The sequence below is a fragment of the Falco rusticolus genome, chromosome 9 (genome assembly GCF_015220075.1).
Source record: "Falco rusticolus isolate bFalRus1 chromosome 9, bFalRus1.pri, whole genome shotgun sequence".
NCBI classification, from domain to species: Eukaryota; Metazoa; Chordata; class Aves; order Falconiformes; family Falconidae; genus Falco; species Falco rusticolus.
Window position 1 is genome coordinate 35,837,304 of NC_051195.1, and position 18,538 is coordinate 35,855,841.

The 18,538-nt window shown below is 35.9% G+C and overlaps 1 protein-coding gene across 2 annotated transcripts in view; it reads left to right on the forward strand.

Annotated features, from left to right (window-relative positions):
- ATRNL1 (attractin like 1) overlaps window positions 1–18,538 on the forward strand; it is a 525,096-nt gene that overhangs the window by 28,868 nt on the left and 477,690 nt on the right. For both annotated transcript variants that reach the window (XM_037400754.1, XM_037400753.1), the window contains exons 2-3: window positions 15,219–15,302; window positions 17,334–17,447. In XM_037400754.1, coding sequence (XP_037256651.1) covers window positions 15,219–15,302; window positions 17,334–17,447 — 198 coding nt within the window. The remainder of the gene's footprint in view (window positions 1–15,218; window positions 15,303–17,333; window positions 17,448–18,538) is intronic.

The following is an 18,538-nucleotide window of genomic DNA, read 5'->3' on the forward strand; positions in this document are numbered from 1 at the left end:
TTTTTTTCACTATAATCACTTCTTTAATTTCTTCCCTTAAGTTCTTTATCAAAGTAGCTATATTTTTAAATCCCATTTTTTAAAGTCTTTTGTCTCATAAAACAATGAATGAAGTATCAGCTTCCCAACTGTGTATTTTGAGATGCTGTAAAATATGTCTAGTCTTGGGACTAATTTTCCTGTATTTGGAGTTTTCTGTGGCTATTTTTTCTTTTTCATTTTCTTTTTCATGTATCCATAAAAGTGTGTTCTAGTTTTTTGCAGGTTTGAATAAAAGCTTATTTCGGGAATGATTCAACAAGTCCTCTGTCTCTTCTTAGGCTGATGATAACCCTTCAGCTTCCTTACTGAAAAACAAGCCATGCTAGAATTGGTTTGAATTTTTGCTTTAACTGTAGTAAGGTCGAGTTTAAGGACCTACTAACAGTCCTGTGTACAATGCTGTCCTCAGAGCATTGAGGTCAGGAGTGACTGACACCCAGATTAATGATTTAAGAGCACCTTCTGGTAACTAATCCAAGGCCAAAAAAAATGCCTGCTTTGACTGTGGGGTGCATGTCTAGCAATGGTATCCAGAAGTATACCCTGAAAACAGGGTCTATATGTTTTGTACAGAAGAATATACTAGAACGCAGTTTTCTTTTTAGCCTTTCTGCTCTAGAACCTCTTCCCCCCATTCCCCTCATCTTCTACTTGTTGATCTCTTCTGTTGTTTCTAAGCATTGCAGATGCTCATGCTAGATAAAATCTAACAAAAGAGTAGCAAACTGCCAGAAATCGAGGTTCAGCTGTGGTCTTAGGTGATGTAGCTCTTTTCATGAAACAGAATTGAATGTTCTTTTGTCAGTAACTCCACTTGGACCTGTTTCAATTTGTAACATTTTGGTTCTGGAAAGACCTTGTTTGGAAGCAGTCACATATGGAAAGACCACTCAGTTCTAATATGTATTTCAAAATTATTATAGAAGGTTTAAGGTCAACTGGAAGTTTAAGATAAGTCTTTTCCTTTGATTTGTTGCTGATGTTAAGCTATTAAGCTTGCGTGAATTAATCTGTGGAATTATTTTCTTTAAAAGAGAACTGATTCAGTGTTTATCAATACAAAAATCAGTTTTGCATCAATGTTAGCTGATCAATAAGAACTTTAAGAGTCATAAGTTACCTGAGATAGTAGCACAAATGCCAAACAAATTGTAGTCCACAGACTGAGAACTGAATAAAAGTAATATTAAGACTTGATGACGTTGTTGTGAGGGATTTCTTTTTATCTGGATTCTAAACCAGTTTTGGAATTCTGGATGAATACTGCTTTCAGATCACGTTGGTAACACAGAACCTTGCAAGGAAATTTTGATGAGTTTTCCTTTATCCAATAAAAATTAAGAACATTTATTGCAGTTTGTGTGGTTTTCTAGGGTTTAGAAGGAGAATTGGTTTTCTTAGTTTGTCATGTCTGCTCACTTATTTTTACCTGTAGCAAAGCTTTCTGAAAAGCAAAGCCAAGCTTCCAAAGCATTTAAAAATAAATTCTTTACTCTTAATTAAAACCAACCAACTGAACAAAATGTTTATTATAATGAAATTATTAATGATAAGCAGTACCTCCTATGTCAGTGCATGCCTGTTTGGAGTAACAGACAGGAAAGGTAGTCGAGAAACTATCTAGTGAAGCAGGTAAGGCCATGTAGGCAAGGAAAGTCAATTATATTTAATTTAAACAGGATTGGTTTCAGTTGTCGTCCTTGCTGCAGTTATAATCTTCCTTCAGCTAAATACATTCCTTTCAGATGTCTCTCTTCTGTATGGAAACCAGCCCACTTCTATGTGAATTTGCTATGTAGTCCAGTTTGGTTTAAGCCAATCAAATACAACAATAGTTAATCTCATTTTGATGTATCTTTCAAAGGTCCTTTTGTAGATACTCCATCAATGCCAGGAAAGGTAGTTTGTGCTGGATTGTTGGATGACTTGTTGAGTGAGGTTACCAGGGCAACTTAGATTTCTGTTTAGATACATTGCAAGGAACAATTAAACGACAGTTGAAGCAGTTAAATGCTGACAGGCATACCGGATGGCACCTTTGTAAACTGATATATTAAATAATGAAAGTGTCTCTTTTGAATGATTCTGTTTCAGTCTACAGTTACTGAGAGTTGGGGAAGCTTCTCCTACAGCATGACCTGTGGAGGGTGTGCTGCTAGTACTTCTTCTTTGGCATACAATTCGATTGATGAAATCCAAGACTGGCAGCATCAACCCATCCTTCTGGTTCTCTCTGACCATTCGGCTGCATTGAAACAATTCTCTGCTCTAGTGGATTTTGCTACCTGAATCATCACTTCTCTAAGCCTTAGGGTCACTGCTTTTTTCTGACCCCATTTCAGAGTGATTGCTTGCCTTCTCATTTCTTTTCCTCTACTTGTTTCCAGCAGCCTAATTTTTGCTGGCGTTGGATTTCAGTGTATGGCTTCATTGATTCCTGCTGGCTTTTGGGCATTATGCTGAAGCTCCTCTCAGTGGACAGGTATAGTTTCAGTCTATACTGTCTTGATGAAGGGTGGCTCCTTGTTTCTAATCTATTCTACTTTGCATTTGAACTCAGCGATAAAAGATCAACAGCAGCTCTGAGAGCTTTTCCTAGCAGAGTTAGATGGTCAGTCTCTGAGAAGTGGGTGCAGCATGTTATCCTGGGAGCAATCCCAACAATTTCTGCTCATGAAAGATGGTTCTATGCTGCCTATATACTTTCATTGATAAGACAGGCTTGGCTGTGTATCTCACATGCCATGCCATATTCCTGTAAGGATAGCATGAATGGACTTGTGAGAGCTCTGGTCTTGTAGGTGCGGGTCTTGCTGTTGTACTCTGTTAAAGGTAAAGTGCGACATTCCGAGCAATGTTCCTCTGACCTGTATTCTCCTTTCATGGGAGACTGGGGGCAACAGCCCCTGTGACGAAATCCTGTATGTCCTTTTTCTCCATTCTTAGCTCCAGCTATGTCTTTAGAGCAACTGGCTGATACTGATCAGTGCCTTGGTAAGCTAAAGCAGAAGGGTTTTGGAAATCTCAGGAGAAACTCTTATGTTCTTGTTCATTGAGTTGGCAGTGTCCTTACCAAGACAGAATTCGAAGGGACCAAGTTTTCTGTTTCTGCTAAGAACATTTTCTGCTTAGTCTATTTAGAAATTCTAAAACAAAGTTTTTATGATTCAATGCCTGTGTGGTAAATAAACCCATGGAGTGTTACACTGAAAAACTTCAGAGTTGTATCTTTCATAATTACACTAATATGGTACCTCATTAAATCCTAAGCTTGTATAAGGCTGTGAATGGAGTAACATGTGCAGTCTCACTTGAGTTTTCTCATTAGAGCTACAGGAATGCACATGGCTCAGTTTGCAGGATGCAACCTGTTTATTTTCCTTGGTGTCTTTTTTTGGTGTAAAGCTTTAAAAATCTATATGGCACCTTTCAGAGACTCCCGTTAGTTTTGTGTTGAATATTGGTAGTTTTTTCACTATTGTACTTCACTGAAAAAAACCAAAACTGAAGTAAGAAAGAAAATATTGGAAAAATAAATCCATTACCATGATTCAATTTTTTTCTTGTATTCTTTTGTGTGGATAGCAAAAATAACAGCAATACCTTCTCCCAAAACCCAAACAAAATTGCTCTGCATGTAGCAGAAGGGTCTAAGACTTGTATGGTTTTGATGTCAGGATATTTCACAACAGCAGCTTTGGAGATGCAGGTCTTCTATTAACAGTTCAGTAAATAGAAGTTGCATTTAGCTCAGTAACTGGTGGATATAACATACAGTTCTGTGTGAGCCCCTGTCTTTTAACATTTCTCATTGCTACCTGCAATTGTTCTTGGTGTTTCACTTCAGTTGAGAGCCTATGAGCTGAAACCTAAAATAGATAACAAGTTTTGTTTGTAATCTTAAACTTCAATATTTCATTAATTCTGGTGATTTTTACATTTAAATAAAGAACAAATTACAGGTTAAATGGATCTTCCTCCTATCCCCCCAAGAAATCTCAAAACCAAAAAAACCACTCAACAAACAAACCTCCCTGCAACACCATCAACCAATGTGTGAAATGTTTGATTCTGTGAAACTGGCAGCTGGAATAGTTCGGACTCAAAATATTGTAGTCTGTCCTTCCTGATATCCCTTCATCCACTTCTAGAGGGAGTATTGGAAGTTGCTAACAGTATTATGACTTACCCCTGAACTAAAAAGTCAAACAGAAAATAGGAGTGAAATGACATCTGCCACAAATGATGTGTTCTAAAATGATGCTTTTTTTTTTACTGGTAAGTAACAAAATCCCCAAACAGGAGTGCCTTGAAATACCCCAGAGACTTGAATGCCATTATTCCATTTCTTTACAGCAGAGGGAGGGATGTGCTCTGTATTTAAAGCTAGTGTAATGTCCTGATAATTACTTTCTGACTTTTGTGGCTATAGTAAGTGAATTATCTATATAATTATCTAAAGAAAGTACTTGAAACCTAGTCAACAACCAGCCCTTTGAATTTATTAATCAATTAAGTTTTTAAAAGAACTATTATCTCTTATCTCAATGTTTGTACTGTCTGAGGTTGTGTTCAGGGACTGGGAACCTCCTGAGAAGTAGCATGTGTGCTGATGGGAGGTGGAAGAGGGGAAGAAGGAGCTGCTCTGTGTATGTGTGCATGTGTGTGTGTGTGTGTATATATATATATATACAAAAAAAATAAAAACAAAGAAATAGAGTGAGGATGCTGAATTAAAGTGTTGAAAACCAAACAAATCATAAACAATATAAAATGAAACAAACTTCTGTTAGTGTAGTCTTGGGGATGCTAAGAGGTGCTTGATGTCTTTGGTTTTGTTTTGCTTTGGAGTGTGTGTGTGTCAAAGTTTTTACTGTATTTTAATAATTTCAGATTACAGCTAGTGGGGAGCTGGTGCTTGCAGCCTTATGGCAGGAGGTAGTGTCCTGCCAGGAGAACTCTGTCCTTAAGAAACATGCAGGTTGCTGGTTAGGTATTAATCAATCTCAATGACTGAAAGGTAGAAATCGCTGCTTCTTGTTGAGCACAGATGTTTATTAGAAACTTGACAATAGACAATGAGAAATTAAGGAGTAGGTAACACACTGGATTTAAAGCATTTGGCTGTTACCTCAGGAAGCTTAAGTTAAAACCCTGAACTAGGTCACAAATGAAAATGGGATTTATAGTGATGTACAGTGGAAAAATAGCAGTGCATTACCTTTTTGCCAAGTACCTCAGTCTGTGTTGTCTATATACTTTGGGTCCCACATCTTAAGATACTTCAGCATGTTTGGTTAACTGTAGTAGTCTTACAAAATATGTATACGTGGCTCAGTATATAATGTATACATACGTATGTTTAAAGTATATACAAATACATAAAAATTCCTAAGTAACTTTATCCTTCACTATTGTCAATATTGTGAATAAATCAAACCTGTAGACAATCTTACTTTAATGTAGAAACTACTTGGATTGAAATCAATTTTAGGCAGCAAACATGGAGTGAAAGACATTAACAAAACTATATAAATAATATGGTAGAAAATATACTTAACTATGACACCTGTGGAAATGTAGGGCTGCCTTGTAGAAAACAAAGCCTAGAGAAAAGAGCTTTAGCAATCAAAGAAACTTAAATGATAACTTTTTTTCAACACTAGGGATTACAAGGATAATGTGCTACTTCTGGATAATCTTAAAGTACCATAATCTATTCAAGTACAAAACTTTTCTGAATGAAATAATAGCTATTAATGTGGTAGGAAAAAGTAAGTAATAGGACAACTTCAGTCTGGCAGTGTGTGGTGGTTTTTGCTTCTGTTATTTATGTCTTCATTATCATGGCAACGTTTGGCCATGAAAAGAACTCCTGGCTGAAATGAACATTATAAAAGCTGTGTCTCCTTAATTCCTGGCAGATTCTTTTGTAATTCCTGTTTGCTTCTAATAATAGCTGCCTGGATGGATATATGAGAAACCTTTGGAACTGATTTTGATATTCTTCTTAAACAAGACTGAATAGTCAGAAATATTTCAAACCTTACTCTTTTTCTGAGAAAATGAGTGACCATGATACAAAACTGTGAGTGCAAGAAGCTCAGTTGATGAATTGGGTAGATGGTTTGCATCTTACTCGGAAAAGGACTTGTTTTTATGTAGCTTTTTAACCTTTTGGATTTTATATCTGAAGTAGCATCTTCAGCCATAATTAAATGAGATAGAGAAACAGGGAAAAATATGATGTCTTGTGTTTGTATCAAATGCCAACTTGATTTTCTAACAATTCTAAATTTTAAGCATAGTGGCAGGGTGATACATAGGCAGAATTTTGGATGACACTATGAACTAGCCTGGGCATTTCTAATAGGGCAGATGTCTGTCTCATGATTTTGTCCAACCACAATACTAAAATAGCAAATACCAAATGTGTGTATTATTCCAGAGAAGAGAGTTGAAGCTATATTTCTTGAAGTTTTTTCCAGGTCAGTAGAGGATATTGTGCTATTTGCAGTATCTTTTAAAAGGCACTGATTTCCAAGTTGAGGCAAAGAGGATCACTGCCACCTGGAAAATATTGGCAGGATTTGAACTGTTAATTGGTGTGGCAATTCTGTAGAAAGTGCGCAGTTCACTGTTGAACTCTGTAACATTGACTCAACTCCACTCTATTCTGTAGACACTTTCCATAAATATTACACTTAAATCCATCTGTGTAAAACTACATAGCATAAAAACTTTTTTAGTTGTTGATAACTTCTAAATGACTGGGGGGTGATATAATATTTAGTAGTTTTGGTTTCTTAAAATGTAACATAACAGCTCTCCTCCCTTTCTCCCAAATGGTAAGGTTTGCATTTAGAAAGTATTTTCTGACTTCAGGTTAAACCTTGGAAAACCAGGTCAATGACTTTTCATTAAAATATGTGTATCTGAGTACATATGTTAAACGGCTAAACTGTAATCTCTAATAATCTCAGTTTTGTTCATCTCACAGATACAGAATCAGGTGCTTTCAAAGTTGTATTAAAAAGTTGTTTCCTGATGGAAATCTACTATATTTATTAGAGGAGGAGTAGTGGCACAATGAGAGCTATAGGTAAGGAACATTTTTTTCTGAAGATAACCCAAGTAATTTGTTAAAAATCTTTGTGTGTGTTTTTCTTCTCAACATTATGTGAACGATACTATTCAAAATGGCTAAGAGTGCACTGAGGAGTAATAATGCATTTAACGACAGATTTCAGAGCACTGATTTATTTTTCCTTGCTACATCTCTCTTCAGTCAGCTTCCTCGCATTTATTGTGCTGGCTGTTATTCTCCCTCATACTGTGTTAGTGTCTTGGCAGACCAGATAAGCCAGATTTTGTTAGGCTTTGCTGTCTGTCTTTTTTTTTTTTTTTTTTTTCTTTTTGAGATTTGAGCCCTTTCAAATATTTGCTTCACTTTATGGAGAAGTTCTGTTATTCCAAAATCTGGGTTAATTTACAGAGTTATAAAAATAAACAAATACTCCATACCAGTAGAGAAAATGGTGTGTTTCTTTGCTTGGATTTAAGGCAATCAGCATTTGGATTGTTTTTTTAGATAGTTATGGTTTATACTTGCATATTTTTAAGAATATATGTATATACTCAGAAGAACGATCTGAAGATAGAAGCCATCCTGGCTTTTTCAAGACCTGTGCTATGAAGCTACACTTTCAGTGGTGTTGCTACTCTTAAGTATCAAGCTGTTAAATGAAAACAGTCCGGTCATTTGTGCAATGAGAATCATTAATGTGCTTGTTCTTCACCTTGTCTCTTGGCCTCTGTTCATCCAAAAATCTGTTATTTGTTTTGTCACACCCCCACCCCACCCCCCACCTTAAAATAAAACGTTTTGATATGCTGTTGCTGGAAAATAATGGGAAATTCTCTCTATGTGTAGAAAAAGTAGAAAGCCCTTTTCTATATGCATGTCATTATTTTTCCTTGGATTTTAATATTAGAACCGGGAGGAAAAGGAAGACCTTGTGTGTTTGTACCTCTAATTATCAATGCTGATGTCTGGCAACTGACTGGTTTTAACCAATGCAAAAAAAGGCACTGTGTAGTAATTGGTTGAATGACTAAAGTTAATGCAACTGTCATGATGGGGACCTTCTACATATCTGCACTTGAGTTTTAATTTTTGTTAGTGCTTTGTAAAGTGAATGAGTAATGAGTATGGGTAATAATTAAAAAAACATAATTGACATAGTGTAATGGAAAAATGGCTGTTATGGAAAATGTAGGAGTTTTTTAAAGATCTTTGTGATAAATATACACAAATGGAATTTCACCATTCCTCGTGGAGTCCATTGATTTTATGTAGGATTTCTCACTATGCAGGTGGCCAAGTATTACCATCTTTTAAGCGAATGCTTGTCACAGAAGCAAAAATAGATTTTCCTACTGAGAAAGTGATTATAAATGAAACTTGCCATGCAGCAAGTTCCAGATCATGCAAACTGTATTGATCCCATATAATACTGCCTGAAAAACGTCATACTGATGGCATTGGATTTGGATTTCTACACTTCAGTAGGCATAATTAACCCCAGTATGATGAACTAGAGCAATACCAGTTTGTTCCTTCTGTGGAGGAGGTTAGCAGTCACAGGGAATTACAGGTTGTATACAAATCAGCATGCATAAAGGCAGTTATTCTGCTACTTACATACAGGGGAACTGGATACATTAAGGACATGAAATAGTAATTTTTCTCTGGTTGCTATGCTGTTCAACCTACAGCTGGAGTGGTAGGTATGATTTTGAGATGCAGATGAATTGGAGAAGTTCTAGAGGAGCGAATTCTAGAAAATGACATGTGGGGAATGCTAAAGTGCTTAATTCAGAGAAGAAAAGCCAGAAGGCAGATGTTTGTAAAAGCTAAGTGGAAAGAGGAAGGGAATTGCCTGTTTTCTGTAGGACAGGAAGCAAATGTTTAAGTTAAACTTAAGAAAAAAAATTGTTAAACATTTAGAAAAACTTTTTAATAATAAGGATAAGTCAATACCAAAATAGATTGTGCGAGATTGTCCACTTTATTCTTGAGTGGAAAAAATGTTGTTGCATTGTAGTCTTCATTTTACTTTTCTAGGATTTTTGGATTATTTTGGAGCCTGGTTTTCTTTAAAATAAGTTAGAGGGAGGAACTGAATACTTGAATGAAGAGGGACATTTTACAAAATAAACTATTACTTTGTTAATGGATAGAGTGAGGCTTATTTAAGAGCATGCCTTTGATTAGTTGGCATGTGAAAAGTTGTCATGAACATGCTTGCTGTTTCTAAATATGCTGCCTTCTGTAAATGCAAAGCACTACAAGTATAAGAGTGTGATTGGCATATGCAAATGGTTTCTTAATTTATTAAATATTCCTCTTGATTAGTCATTGAAAAATAATTAGAACTACAGTATGTTTAGTAATTCTGTTTTATTATATGTTGTGGGGGAAAAAAAAACCACAGCAAGATTCTGCAATTAATGTAAAAATGCAGGAAAATCAAATGCAGATTCTTAGAATTTTTGTCAGGTGCCAGTCAATACTTTATGCCTGGAAAATAAAAATCTGGCTTTGTGGGTTTTTCAGATCTTCCTTTGAAAAAACTAATAAGAAACCTTCTTAGTCTATCACTTAAAATTTTGGTATGAGAAATGGCCTCTTGATCTCTTCTGTATTTCTTTTTGATATCATATTGCTCGCTGATTCAGGTTTCTGTAAGGTTGTCCAAATTATTTTTCCTTCTTTCTTAATGTGTTCAGCTGATCTTATCTGGGATATCTGAAGAGCCTTTCCCTGCTGTAAAGGTTAGGCACAAGCTCTTGAGCTAGAATAATTGCTTCTACTTGTATTTATGAAGGATTTGATCTTACAAGTTTGAAGCACAGTTATGGATACTCTTTTTTTTTTTAAATAAATTTTCATAAAAGATGAAAAGGTGATGGAGCAAAACTTTGCAACAATGGAGAGAACAGTCCTTGACTGACACAGAAATACTGATAAAGAGATGAATCCATATGGCAAAATATGCTCTGTATATTATATTCAGGTATATCTGAAGCAGAAATTGCAAAATAATCCAACATTCCATAAAATTCTGAATAGAAAAATGGCACTAAATGATATAGGGATAAATGAACCTCTTCACAACTCCTTCTTTTATTTAACAGTGAATATTTGTAATATTGTGAATGTGCCTTATGCTTTGTTTTTCCTAATGTACCTGTATTACAAATCAGACCTCCACCTGTCCATCTGCCAGCAGTTTTGTGGATCTTCATGTTCTGCTGATGACAGAAAACACCCAGTGACTTCTGGTTTAAATTATTTCCCCTTTCTGAATGATTTGACAATACTAGTCTTTTACAAGAAGATACAGGAGATGACATGACTGCATTTTCCACAGATCTATAAATATTACAACCAGGAAGGGCCATTTTAATAACTTGCTCTGATGTCTTACATGTTGCAGGCCATAGATTTCATCTGACTATTCCTTCATTTTGGACCAATAATTTCTGACTGAACTAGAGCATACTTTTTTCTTTTCTTGAAATGCAACAGTGTAAATTTAGTCTCTGAAGTGGTAAATATAAATGTCACCATTGTAAATTCTAACTCAATTATATTTGCCGTTGTTTTATAACAGTAGTATAGTCTAGGGAATATAGATATCTCTCTGTTGCATGTTTCAGTCGCCCTGTGTTGACTTCAGCCTTTAGCCCTTAACTTTCTGTTATGTCTGTCTTCTAGATGAAACAACCTGTAGTGCCATGTATCTTTCACATAAGCTATTAATGACTGATGAGCTTGATGAGTGACTAATCTGTCACTGATGCTTCTGAACGTCTTTTAACTGCTGTGCAGCATCCTGACTTCTTTCTGTAATTTGGTAGATCCGTTTTACGGTATATAGAGAAAGGAAATGTTCTCTTGGTGTGCGCCTCTAATTCTTTATAGGTTTTGATTATAACCCTGCCAACTAAAAAAATACGGTTGTGTTTATGAAAGCTAGGGTGCAATTTAGAATAACAATATAGAACATCGTCTGCTCCCCTGTGCATTTTGTTCAGAAAGCTGGAGTCTAGGTGTGATAAACCTGTGGTGCTTAAACAGACCACATAAATTGTTATGTTTTTCCTGTCATCCCTGAAGATTTCTCAGCAATGAGCTAGGAGTGGGGTGCAGCATGTAGGCATCGTTCTGGCTATTCCACTTTTGTGACTAAAGAATGTGTAGTCATGTTGGCTCATCTACATTTAGGTTATTTGATAAGATCACTGTTGATCACAGAGGAAAGCTTTGGCCACGAATACCTGGCTTTATATGATGGAGAATATTGCCTTTGATTTGGTAAGAGATTATGTGAAAGAAGTACTGCTTAGTTATGTGTTATTTATGGGATTTGGTATTTGATAACATTTGGAAGGAAAAAAGATACTTAAAAGTTCTCGGTATGAGTCAAGCAACTTTAAAGTAATACTACTCTGTCTTGCTATGTATTTATTTTAAATAAACAGCCCCTTTATTTTACTGTTTTCCACAACCATTATTACAAATCAATGTGATGCTCTTATTTATTCTTTACTTTTTTCAGCGAAGTGCAATGCTTCAAAGGCTATCTACTCTTCCAAAAGAAACTATTTATCAAAAGATTATCAGCCTGGGTGGCAAGGGAAATTGTTTGCACTTTATTAGTGCCAAAGGGCTGATCTAATAAAAACAACCCTTGTAAGTCACCTCCATTGCATTATACAGACACTGAGAAGGCAATGGTCATGACTGCAAATGAATACTTGCAATATTTCACACTTCTTGAAGCAAAAGAAATGTTCTATGGGCTGCTATATAAGGCTTTACATCTGTATATAAACCATATGACAGCACTAAAATTATTTTCATTGGCATTGTATGTATTACTGCCTTTAAAAAAAAAAAAAAAGAGACTTCAATCTAGTACAAACTCTCTAATATAAGAATATAAGCTCCTGTAATCAGCTTTACTAAGGTTCTGCTAGGGGCCCAGCACCAATATTAGCTTGATTTCAAAATCATTAATGTGCAACTTAGACCACTAAGTTATAGGTTGATACTGTGTTCAGTATTGTCTGAACAATGTAATTAATACATAAAGAAGACAACACTGAAAAACCTCTCTCTCGTGCATGTAAATATGAAAGTATATCTTTTTCATAAAGATGATATTTATCAACAAAAAGAAATATTATGAACTTTAACTGCATATGCCTTTTGCTTTCTTCAAGCGAAAGTTTTCTGTGGCCAAGCACTGGTTCACACGACAGCCCCTGGCAGGAGCATATTTAACCTTTTCCCATCGCCATCTCTGCAGCTTCTCCGGTCTGCAGCAAGGGAGGAGTGGGAGTTACCAGCCTTGCTTCTCGTCACTCATGGCTTTGCTTGTGAGCTGCACCAGCATTTGTATAGCGCTTACCAGGAAACATTTCTTTTGGGGAGCAGTATACTGCAGCATTCAGACCAGCTCAATGTATTGGGGTTTATTTTTTCTCAGCTGTCAGCTGACTGAGTACGTGGGGGTTGGTTGTTCTTATTTTTTTTCCCTCCAGTCTGTTGCGTGTGTTACCAGCTGTTTAACTGCTTTTCTTATTTCGATTCAGAAACACAAAATACGTTATTCATACTGATTTTATGCCTTGAAAATGTTTTGAAGTACAATTATTTGGACAGCTCCCCATATTAGAGAACTTTCTTTGTCCCTTTACAGAAGATCTTCACCTGTAGTTTTCATGAAGAGGAATGAAGTTGGGTTAATTAGCATTGATAATACACAGCTGTGGGCTGGCTTCAGGGGCGGTGGGTTGGCTGGTGTAGACGAGGTGCAGCTGTGGCTGGCTCTGTTAAGAGGTTGGGCAGCCAAGGAAGAGAGAGAGGAAGAAACAAGAGGAGAGAGAGTACATGCACTGGATGAGACGAGGAGAAGGCAGCAGAGGGACTGGCATGAAGAGTTTGCTGGTATGAGATGGTAAGGCCTTGTTGCAGTCGACTAGTTTGGAGAGTGCTGCGACAATCTTCATTTAAGCCACCAGGGATTGGGACAGGGTGGCTTACAGTGTGCCTAACAAACTGATGCTGGTTCTTGCAGGACAGATGTAAAACCAAAGAGTTTGTGTAGACCTTGTCTCATAAATTTTTCTTTCTTGCTCTGTTGTTATTTCCTTTCCACGTGTTTATAGTTTTATGTTTGGGATTACAGACCTCTGTTAATAAGTATGCAATTAGTGTTTGATAGGAATTCAAACATAAACAGTTTGCAGTGGAACGTGGTAGTGAATATTTTTATAATTGGTGTATACAGCTTCAAAGACAGTAGGATAGCAGATACTAAATTCTTGTTCAGCTAGACTTCTGGAGAGAAAATTTAGCTGTGACTTGGTCAGCTTTTTCAGCATTGCCTCTGGACTTAGATCTAGTCTATTGATTTATGAAAAAGCCTGGCACAAAACAGAAAACCCCCACTGCTGCTTTTTTTCCTTTTGTGATACTTTATCTTTCCATGCTATAGTGAAAAAGTTGAGTGTTTCTGAGTATGTATTTATAGTTATCATTGTTGTAACATTTTGAAGAGTAAGATGGTTAGTTTTCCCAGTGGAGTAAGGCCACCAGAGATGTGTGTTAAGGCCTGAACTGTAGAACGTAATCATAAAAGATGCAAAAAATGGGATAAATTAGTGAAGCTAGCATGCTGAAGATACTAAGCTCTTTCAGAAAGCTTTTATGTTAATAGATTATTGAATTTCATCTGCTATTTTATCACTCTGTATAGATTAATGTGAAGTAATATAGATGGATGGAGGGAAAAGGTTCTATTTCTCCATTAAATGAATTTCTATATGTAATGAATCTTGAACTATCTATTATCACTCAGAAAAAAGTTATAGCAGCTAGTGGTGTTTAAAATGTCAGTATAGTAGCTGTTGAAAGAGCAAATAAAATTTTAAAATGGGAATAGAGTACGGTGTGGAAATCATTATTTTGCTACCGTACGGATTCATGGTTCACTTGCATCTTGAATACAATATGCAGATCTCTGTGTTGCATCTCAGAAAGGGTATAGGAGAATATAAAAGATATATGAAAGGCAGTGAGCAAGGATTTCTCAGGTGGGAAAAGGAGCAGTGGAGAGAAGGGAGGGAAACACCACAGATCATTATATGTTGAGTGGGATAAAGCACGTGAATAAGGTACTGTGGTGGTTCGTTGCATCTGATACCAGACCTAAGGATGTCAGATGATGGCCAAGAGGTAGATCAGGACAAAAACAGTTGAGATGTCTCTTCATATATGTGTGGAAATCATTCCTGGAGGATGCTCTAGATACTGAAAATTTACGTGAGTTTACGTGGGCAAGCTCCAAGAAGAAGCATTAACTCAAAACCCAACACAAAGGCACAAAGACACTGGCTGAGAGTGTCCCTGAGCTGGAAGTCATTGGGAGCGGTGTAACGCTGTGGGAAGTGGCTGTATTCAGTATTCAGATTCTTTCCTGGGTATGCACTGTAGGCTGCTGTCAGAGGCAGGGTGCTGGGCTGCATTAGCATTTTGATCTGACCTTTTATAGCTGTTCATATACATTTTATTTAGTTTTTGCATAGTTCAGAGGTTTTGCTTTTCAGTGCCTCATTACTGAACAAGAGGGACAGGCTGGCAGGTATGCTTATTTAAATTTATAATTTATGCCTTAATTTCTCTTGATCTAGAACAGTTTTCCCACTGCTGTTGCGGTCTTATTTCAGAAGTAAGATGTAAGGCAATGGCAAAAGAAACAAACAAAGCAAAATACTCTCAAACAAGAAACCCTTTATGCCGGCTCCGATCCACTTTGTGTGAAGGATGATTTACATTATATGTAGTATTTAGTTGCTACTGAACTAGAAAAATTAGATGACTTGTGATTGTCTAGGGGAAGAAAGCAAACCAATGACACAGAATAATCAGCATTCTAGTTTTTATGAGCAAAAATAGTGTGACGAGAAATATAAAGAAGGACTTGACCCTTTCCCTCACGGCCAATTTTCTTTCCATCCAGAAAGAATCTATTGGCATGTTGATGATGTGTGTTCTATTGTGTTGTTTCTGGTTTATTACAGCACTGTTTTTTCTCTTGTAGGTTAACAGAACCGTCTGGATATTTAACAGATGGACCAATAAATTATAAATATAAAACTAAATGTACCTGGTTAATTGAAGGATAGTAAGTATTTATTTTCATAGCTTAAATTTTCTGACAGGTTGGTACTGTGTATTTGAGATCTAAAGGACTCCTCAAGTTGAAACTGCATCTGGACACAATATAAACAGTTCTTGGTTTTTTTTTTTGTTTGTTTTGGTTTTGTTTAAATGTTATAAAGATTAAAAAAAAATACTATTGAAGTAGGATTTTTCAGGATTGCTCAATGTTGGCCAAATTCCATTCCCATTCAAACTGCTGGCAAAAGTTAGGCTGACGTTGGAATTTGGCCAGTGCTGCAAGCTCTCAAAACCCTGTGGTAAATTTGTTGCCCATTTGAGTAACTCTACATAAGTTCCAAATGTGGTTATGGAATCCTATTATTTACCTCATTATCTTACACATTTATCTTCTTTATCTCATAAGTGATAAATCAGAAATAGCTTTGAGTACAGAATTCTTCAGTCTAATGACAATTATTCATTTACATGTTACTCAAAAGTTAGTGCTTCTGTAAAGTATTTTATTTTCTATTCTAGTTTTCCTTGTGTACTTAATTTTAAAATCATATTGTGCCCACAGTTTGTGCAGTTTAGATGTCTTGTGTCTGTTGCTAATTTTTCAGTTTATGCAGCACAGAAACACACAGACATGCACAAAGAAATAATGTGATATATGCACTAATACAGCTAACTGTTAAAGGCTCAAATTTGTTAAATTTCATCGGGACGTTTTCCACCAGCCTATGGGTTGTGATTCTGCTGAAGAATTTAGTTAGGTCTGCGTTCTACTAGTGTTCTAGAATAAAATTGCCTGCTTCTGTGTTTCCGTATTGTCATAATCTGTTACCTTCCATGTCTGCTCTGTCACCATAGTTCGGTAATGATCTATCTGACCTATTTTTGGTATGCTAATACACAAATAATATTTTAAGCACAACAGCAAAGTAGTTACGGGTAGTTTGCAAAATCTTTTAAGTAGCAGCTTCAGTATCTAGATGACTAAGCTATAGCTGAATATGTTTATGGTATAGGTAAGCAACTTTTTTCCCCAAGCTAGCTCAGGAATATTTGCACTGCACTACACTATGCTAAAGTGGAAACATGCCTCAGGACTGTATGCAAACTCTCCTTTGAAGCTGGTCTTCGCTCTGTTCCTCCTCTTTGCAGGAGATGGTAGAGTGGGTAGTTGGAGGAAACAATATGCTGCACAGTATGTGGAAGAGTAACATAACGCAAAATGTCAACACACAAGGAAGCCACATATGTATAAAATACTCTCAAAAAATGAACAAAGAGCTTTCTCCAAATGATCTTTCACAAAAAAACCCAAAAACAAACCACCACCCAAAAACCCCAACCATGTTTTCCAAACTGACAAACCGCACTCAAGCCTGTTGGGGGAGCGCGGTGGGAATAAAATGAAATAAAAGAAAATAATCAGTATGTTGCATGGAATGTATTTAGGAGTCTGCTAGTTTTGTTATATGAGAAAATTCCCTTTTCAAAAACCTTACTATCCCTATCTGCATCTCTATGAAAACCTGGTGAAATGTGACTCCCAGGTGTTGGGGAGAGGGAAGGAAAAAAAAATACCTTGCACTAATATTGCTTGCTATTTTTAATTTTTTTAAAAGATTTTTATTTTCAGTAACTAGTATAATACTGGAATGAGGATGTCTAGGTGATTTTGTCTTGAAAGACACTTTGAACCTTATAGTACTGACATTGCAAAGTAAAACTAGTATATTAAAATGGGGTATTTTAATTGCTCTAAATCTGTGGTTCTGGATACTGATAAAACCTAGTGAACTTAAATCTCTTGTTAAATTTAGGTATTATTAGACTTGGACAAAGATGTTGTTTTTAAAGTTTTCTAAGATAGTGAAATATTTGCTTGCCCTAAATTTTGTTATTTAACTCTTTGGAATGTTAGTGCTCAAAATGTTTTAATAGAATTATACTGGCATTATCAATTTTGTTGCAAGTTCTTATGAGCTCAGTACTTCTGTAAATAATGTTACATCAATGTTCTTTTTTTTTTTTTTTTTTTCAGCCCAAATGCAATACTAAGATTGAGATTTAATCACTTTGCCACAGAATGTAGTTGGGATCATATGTATGTTTATGATGGAGATTCAATATATGCACCTTTAATAGCTGTATTTAGGTGAGTTTATTTATTGGCCTTTTAGTCCAAGAAGTCATGTATGAACAGTTTTAGTTTGCAGGGGAAAAAATAACATTGGAGGCTTTAATTTGTTTAGTAGCTTGCTTTTGTTAATATTGTGGGAGCTTGTATGTAAAGTTATATTAGAATAAATTGCAAGACACTCCTCATTTTTTTTTTTTTTATTTTTTTATTAGGTGGTCATAGCATAAATCCTTTATGTGGCTTGTACTTACTGCTGAGAGTGCATGGAGTGTTAATGCTCATAGGCAGGCAATCAGAAATGTATTTACCAGTCCCTTCCAATACTGACTCCTGAGTTTTAATGCGTATTAAATGTGGCACTGGCCAATAGTGATCCTGCTTAAGGGAGAGTTGCAGTCTGTGACTCGGGCAAAGCTGCACTGTGTGTAAAGTATAAAAAAAAAAAAGTCACTAAATGCCTTCTAAGTTTCTGTATGAAGAATGAAGAGACTTGTTCAGGACATTTGATGCAAAGGCTATCTTAAGCACTGATCTTGTAACATATTTCCTTAGATTACTAAACTGGATATCGTTGTGACTAAGTCATAGAGGGTAAAATTATCAAGTTCTTCAAAGTCCTGGAGGAGAGCTCAAATTTTGCTATCAACTGAAATGATGGAATTTTTCCTTTTTTATGTTATCATTGCTTGTAAGAATTGCTACGCAACTAAATCTTTTCTCTAATATTTGTTGTCTAGAATCAAAGTATTACTTTGTAGCAAGGTTTAGAAATAAACATAAAATGAACAACAATAAACAGCAAGCATAGCAACAAATACTGAATAAAGACTACTTATTTGCATTTCGAATGGCAATAAACCATTGAGGTTACGAATTAGGTCCATACACTGCATTTCTTATGCGTCCAAGAGAGAAAAAACAGGTCATGTGATTTTTATCATTTTTTTCCTCCATTCCTGGACTTTGCCAAAATATTTTGGTTTGTTTATTCCTACCCTGCTGTTAAAACTTTAGGAAGCATTCCAGAAAGAATATTCTGTACAAGTGGGCTGTAGTTTATTAGAGAGAAGGCAGAGGAACCTAATCCTCTGAAGTCAGTAGAAGTT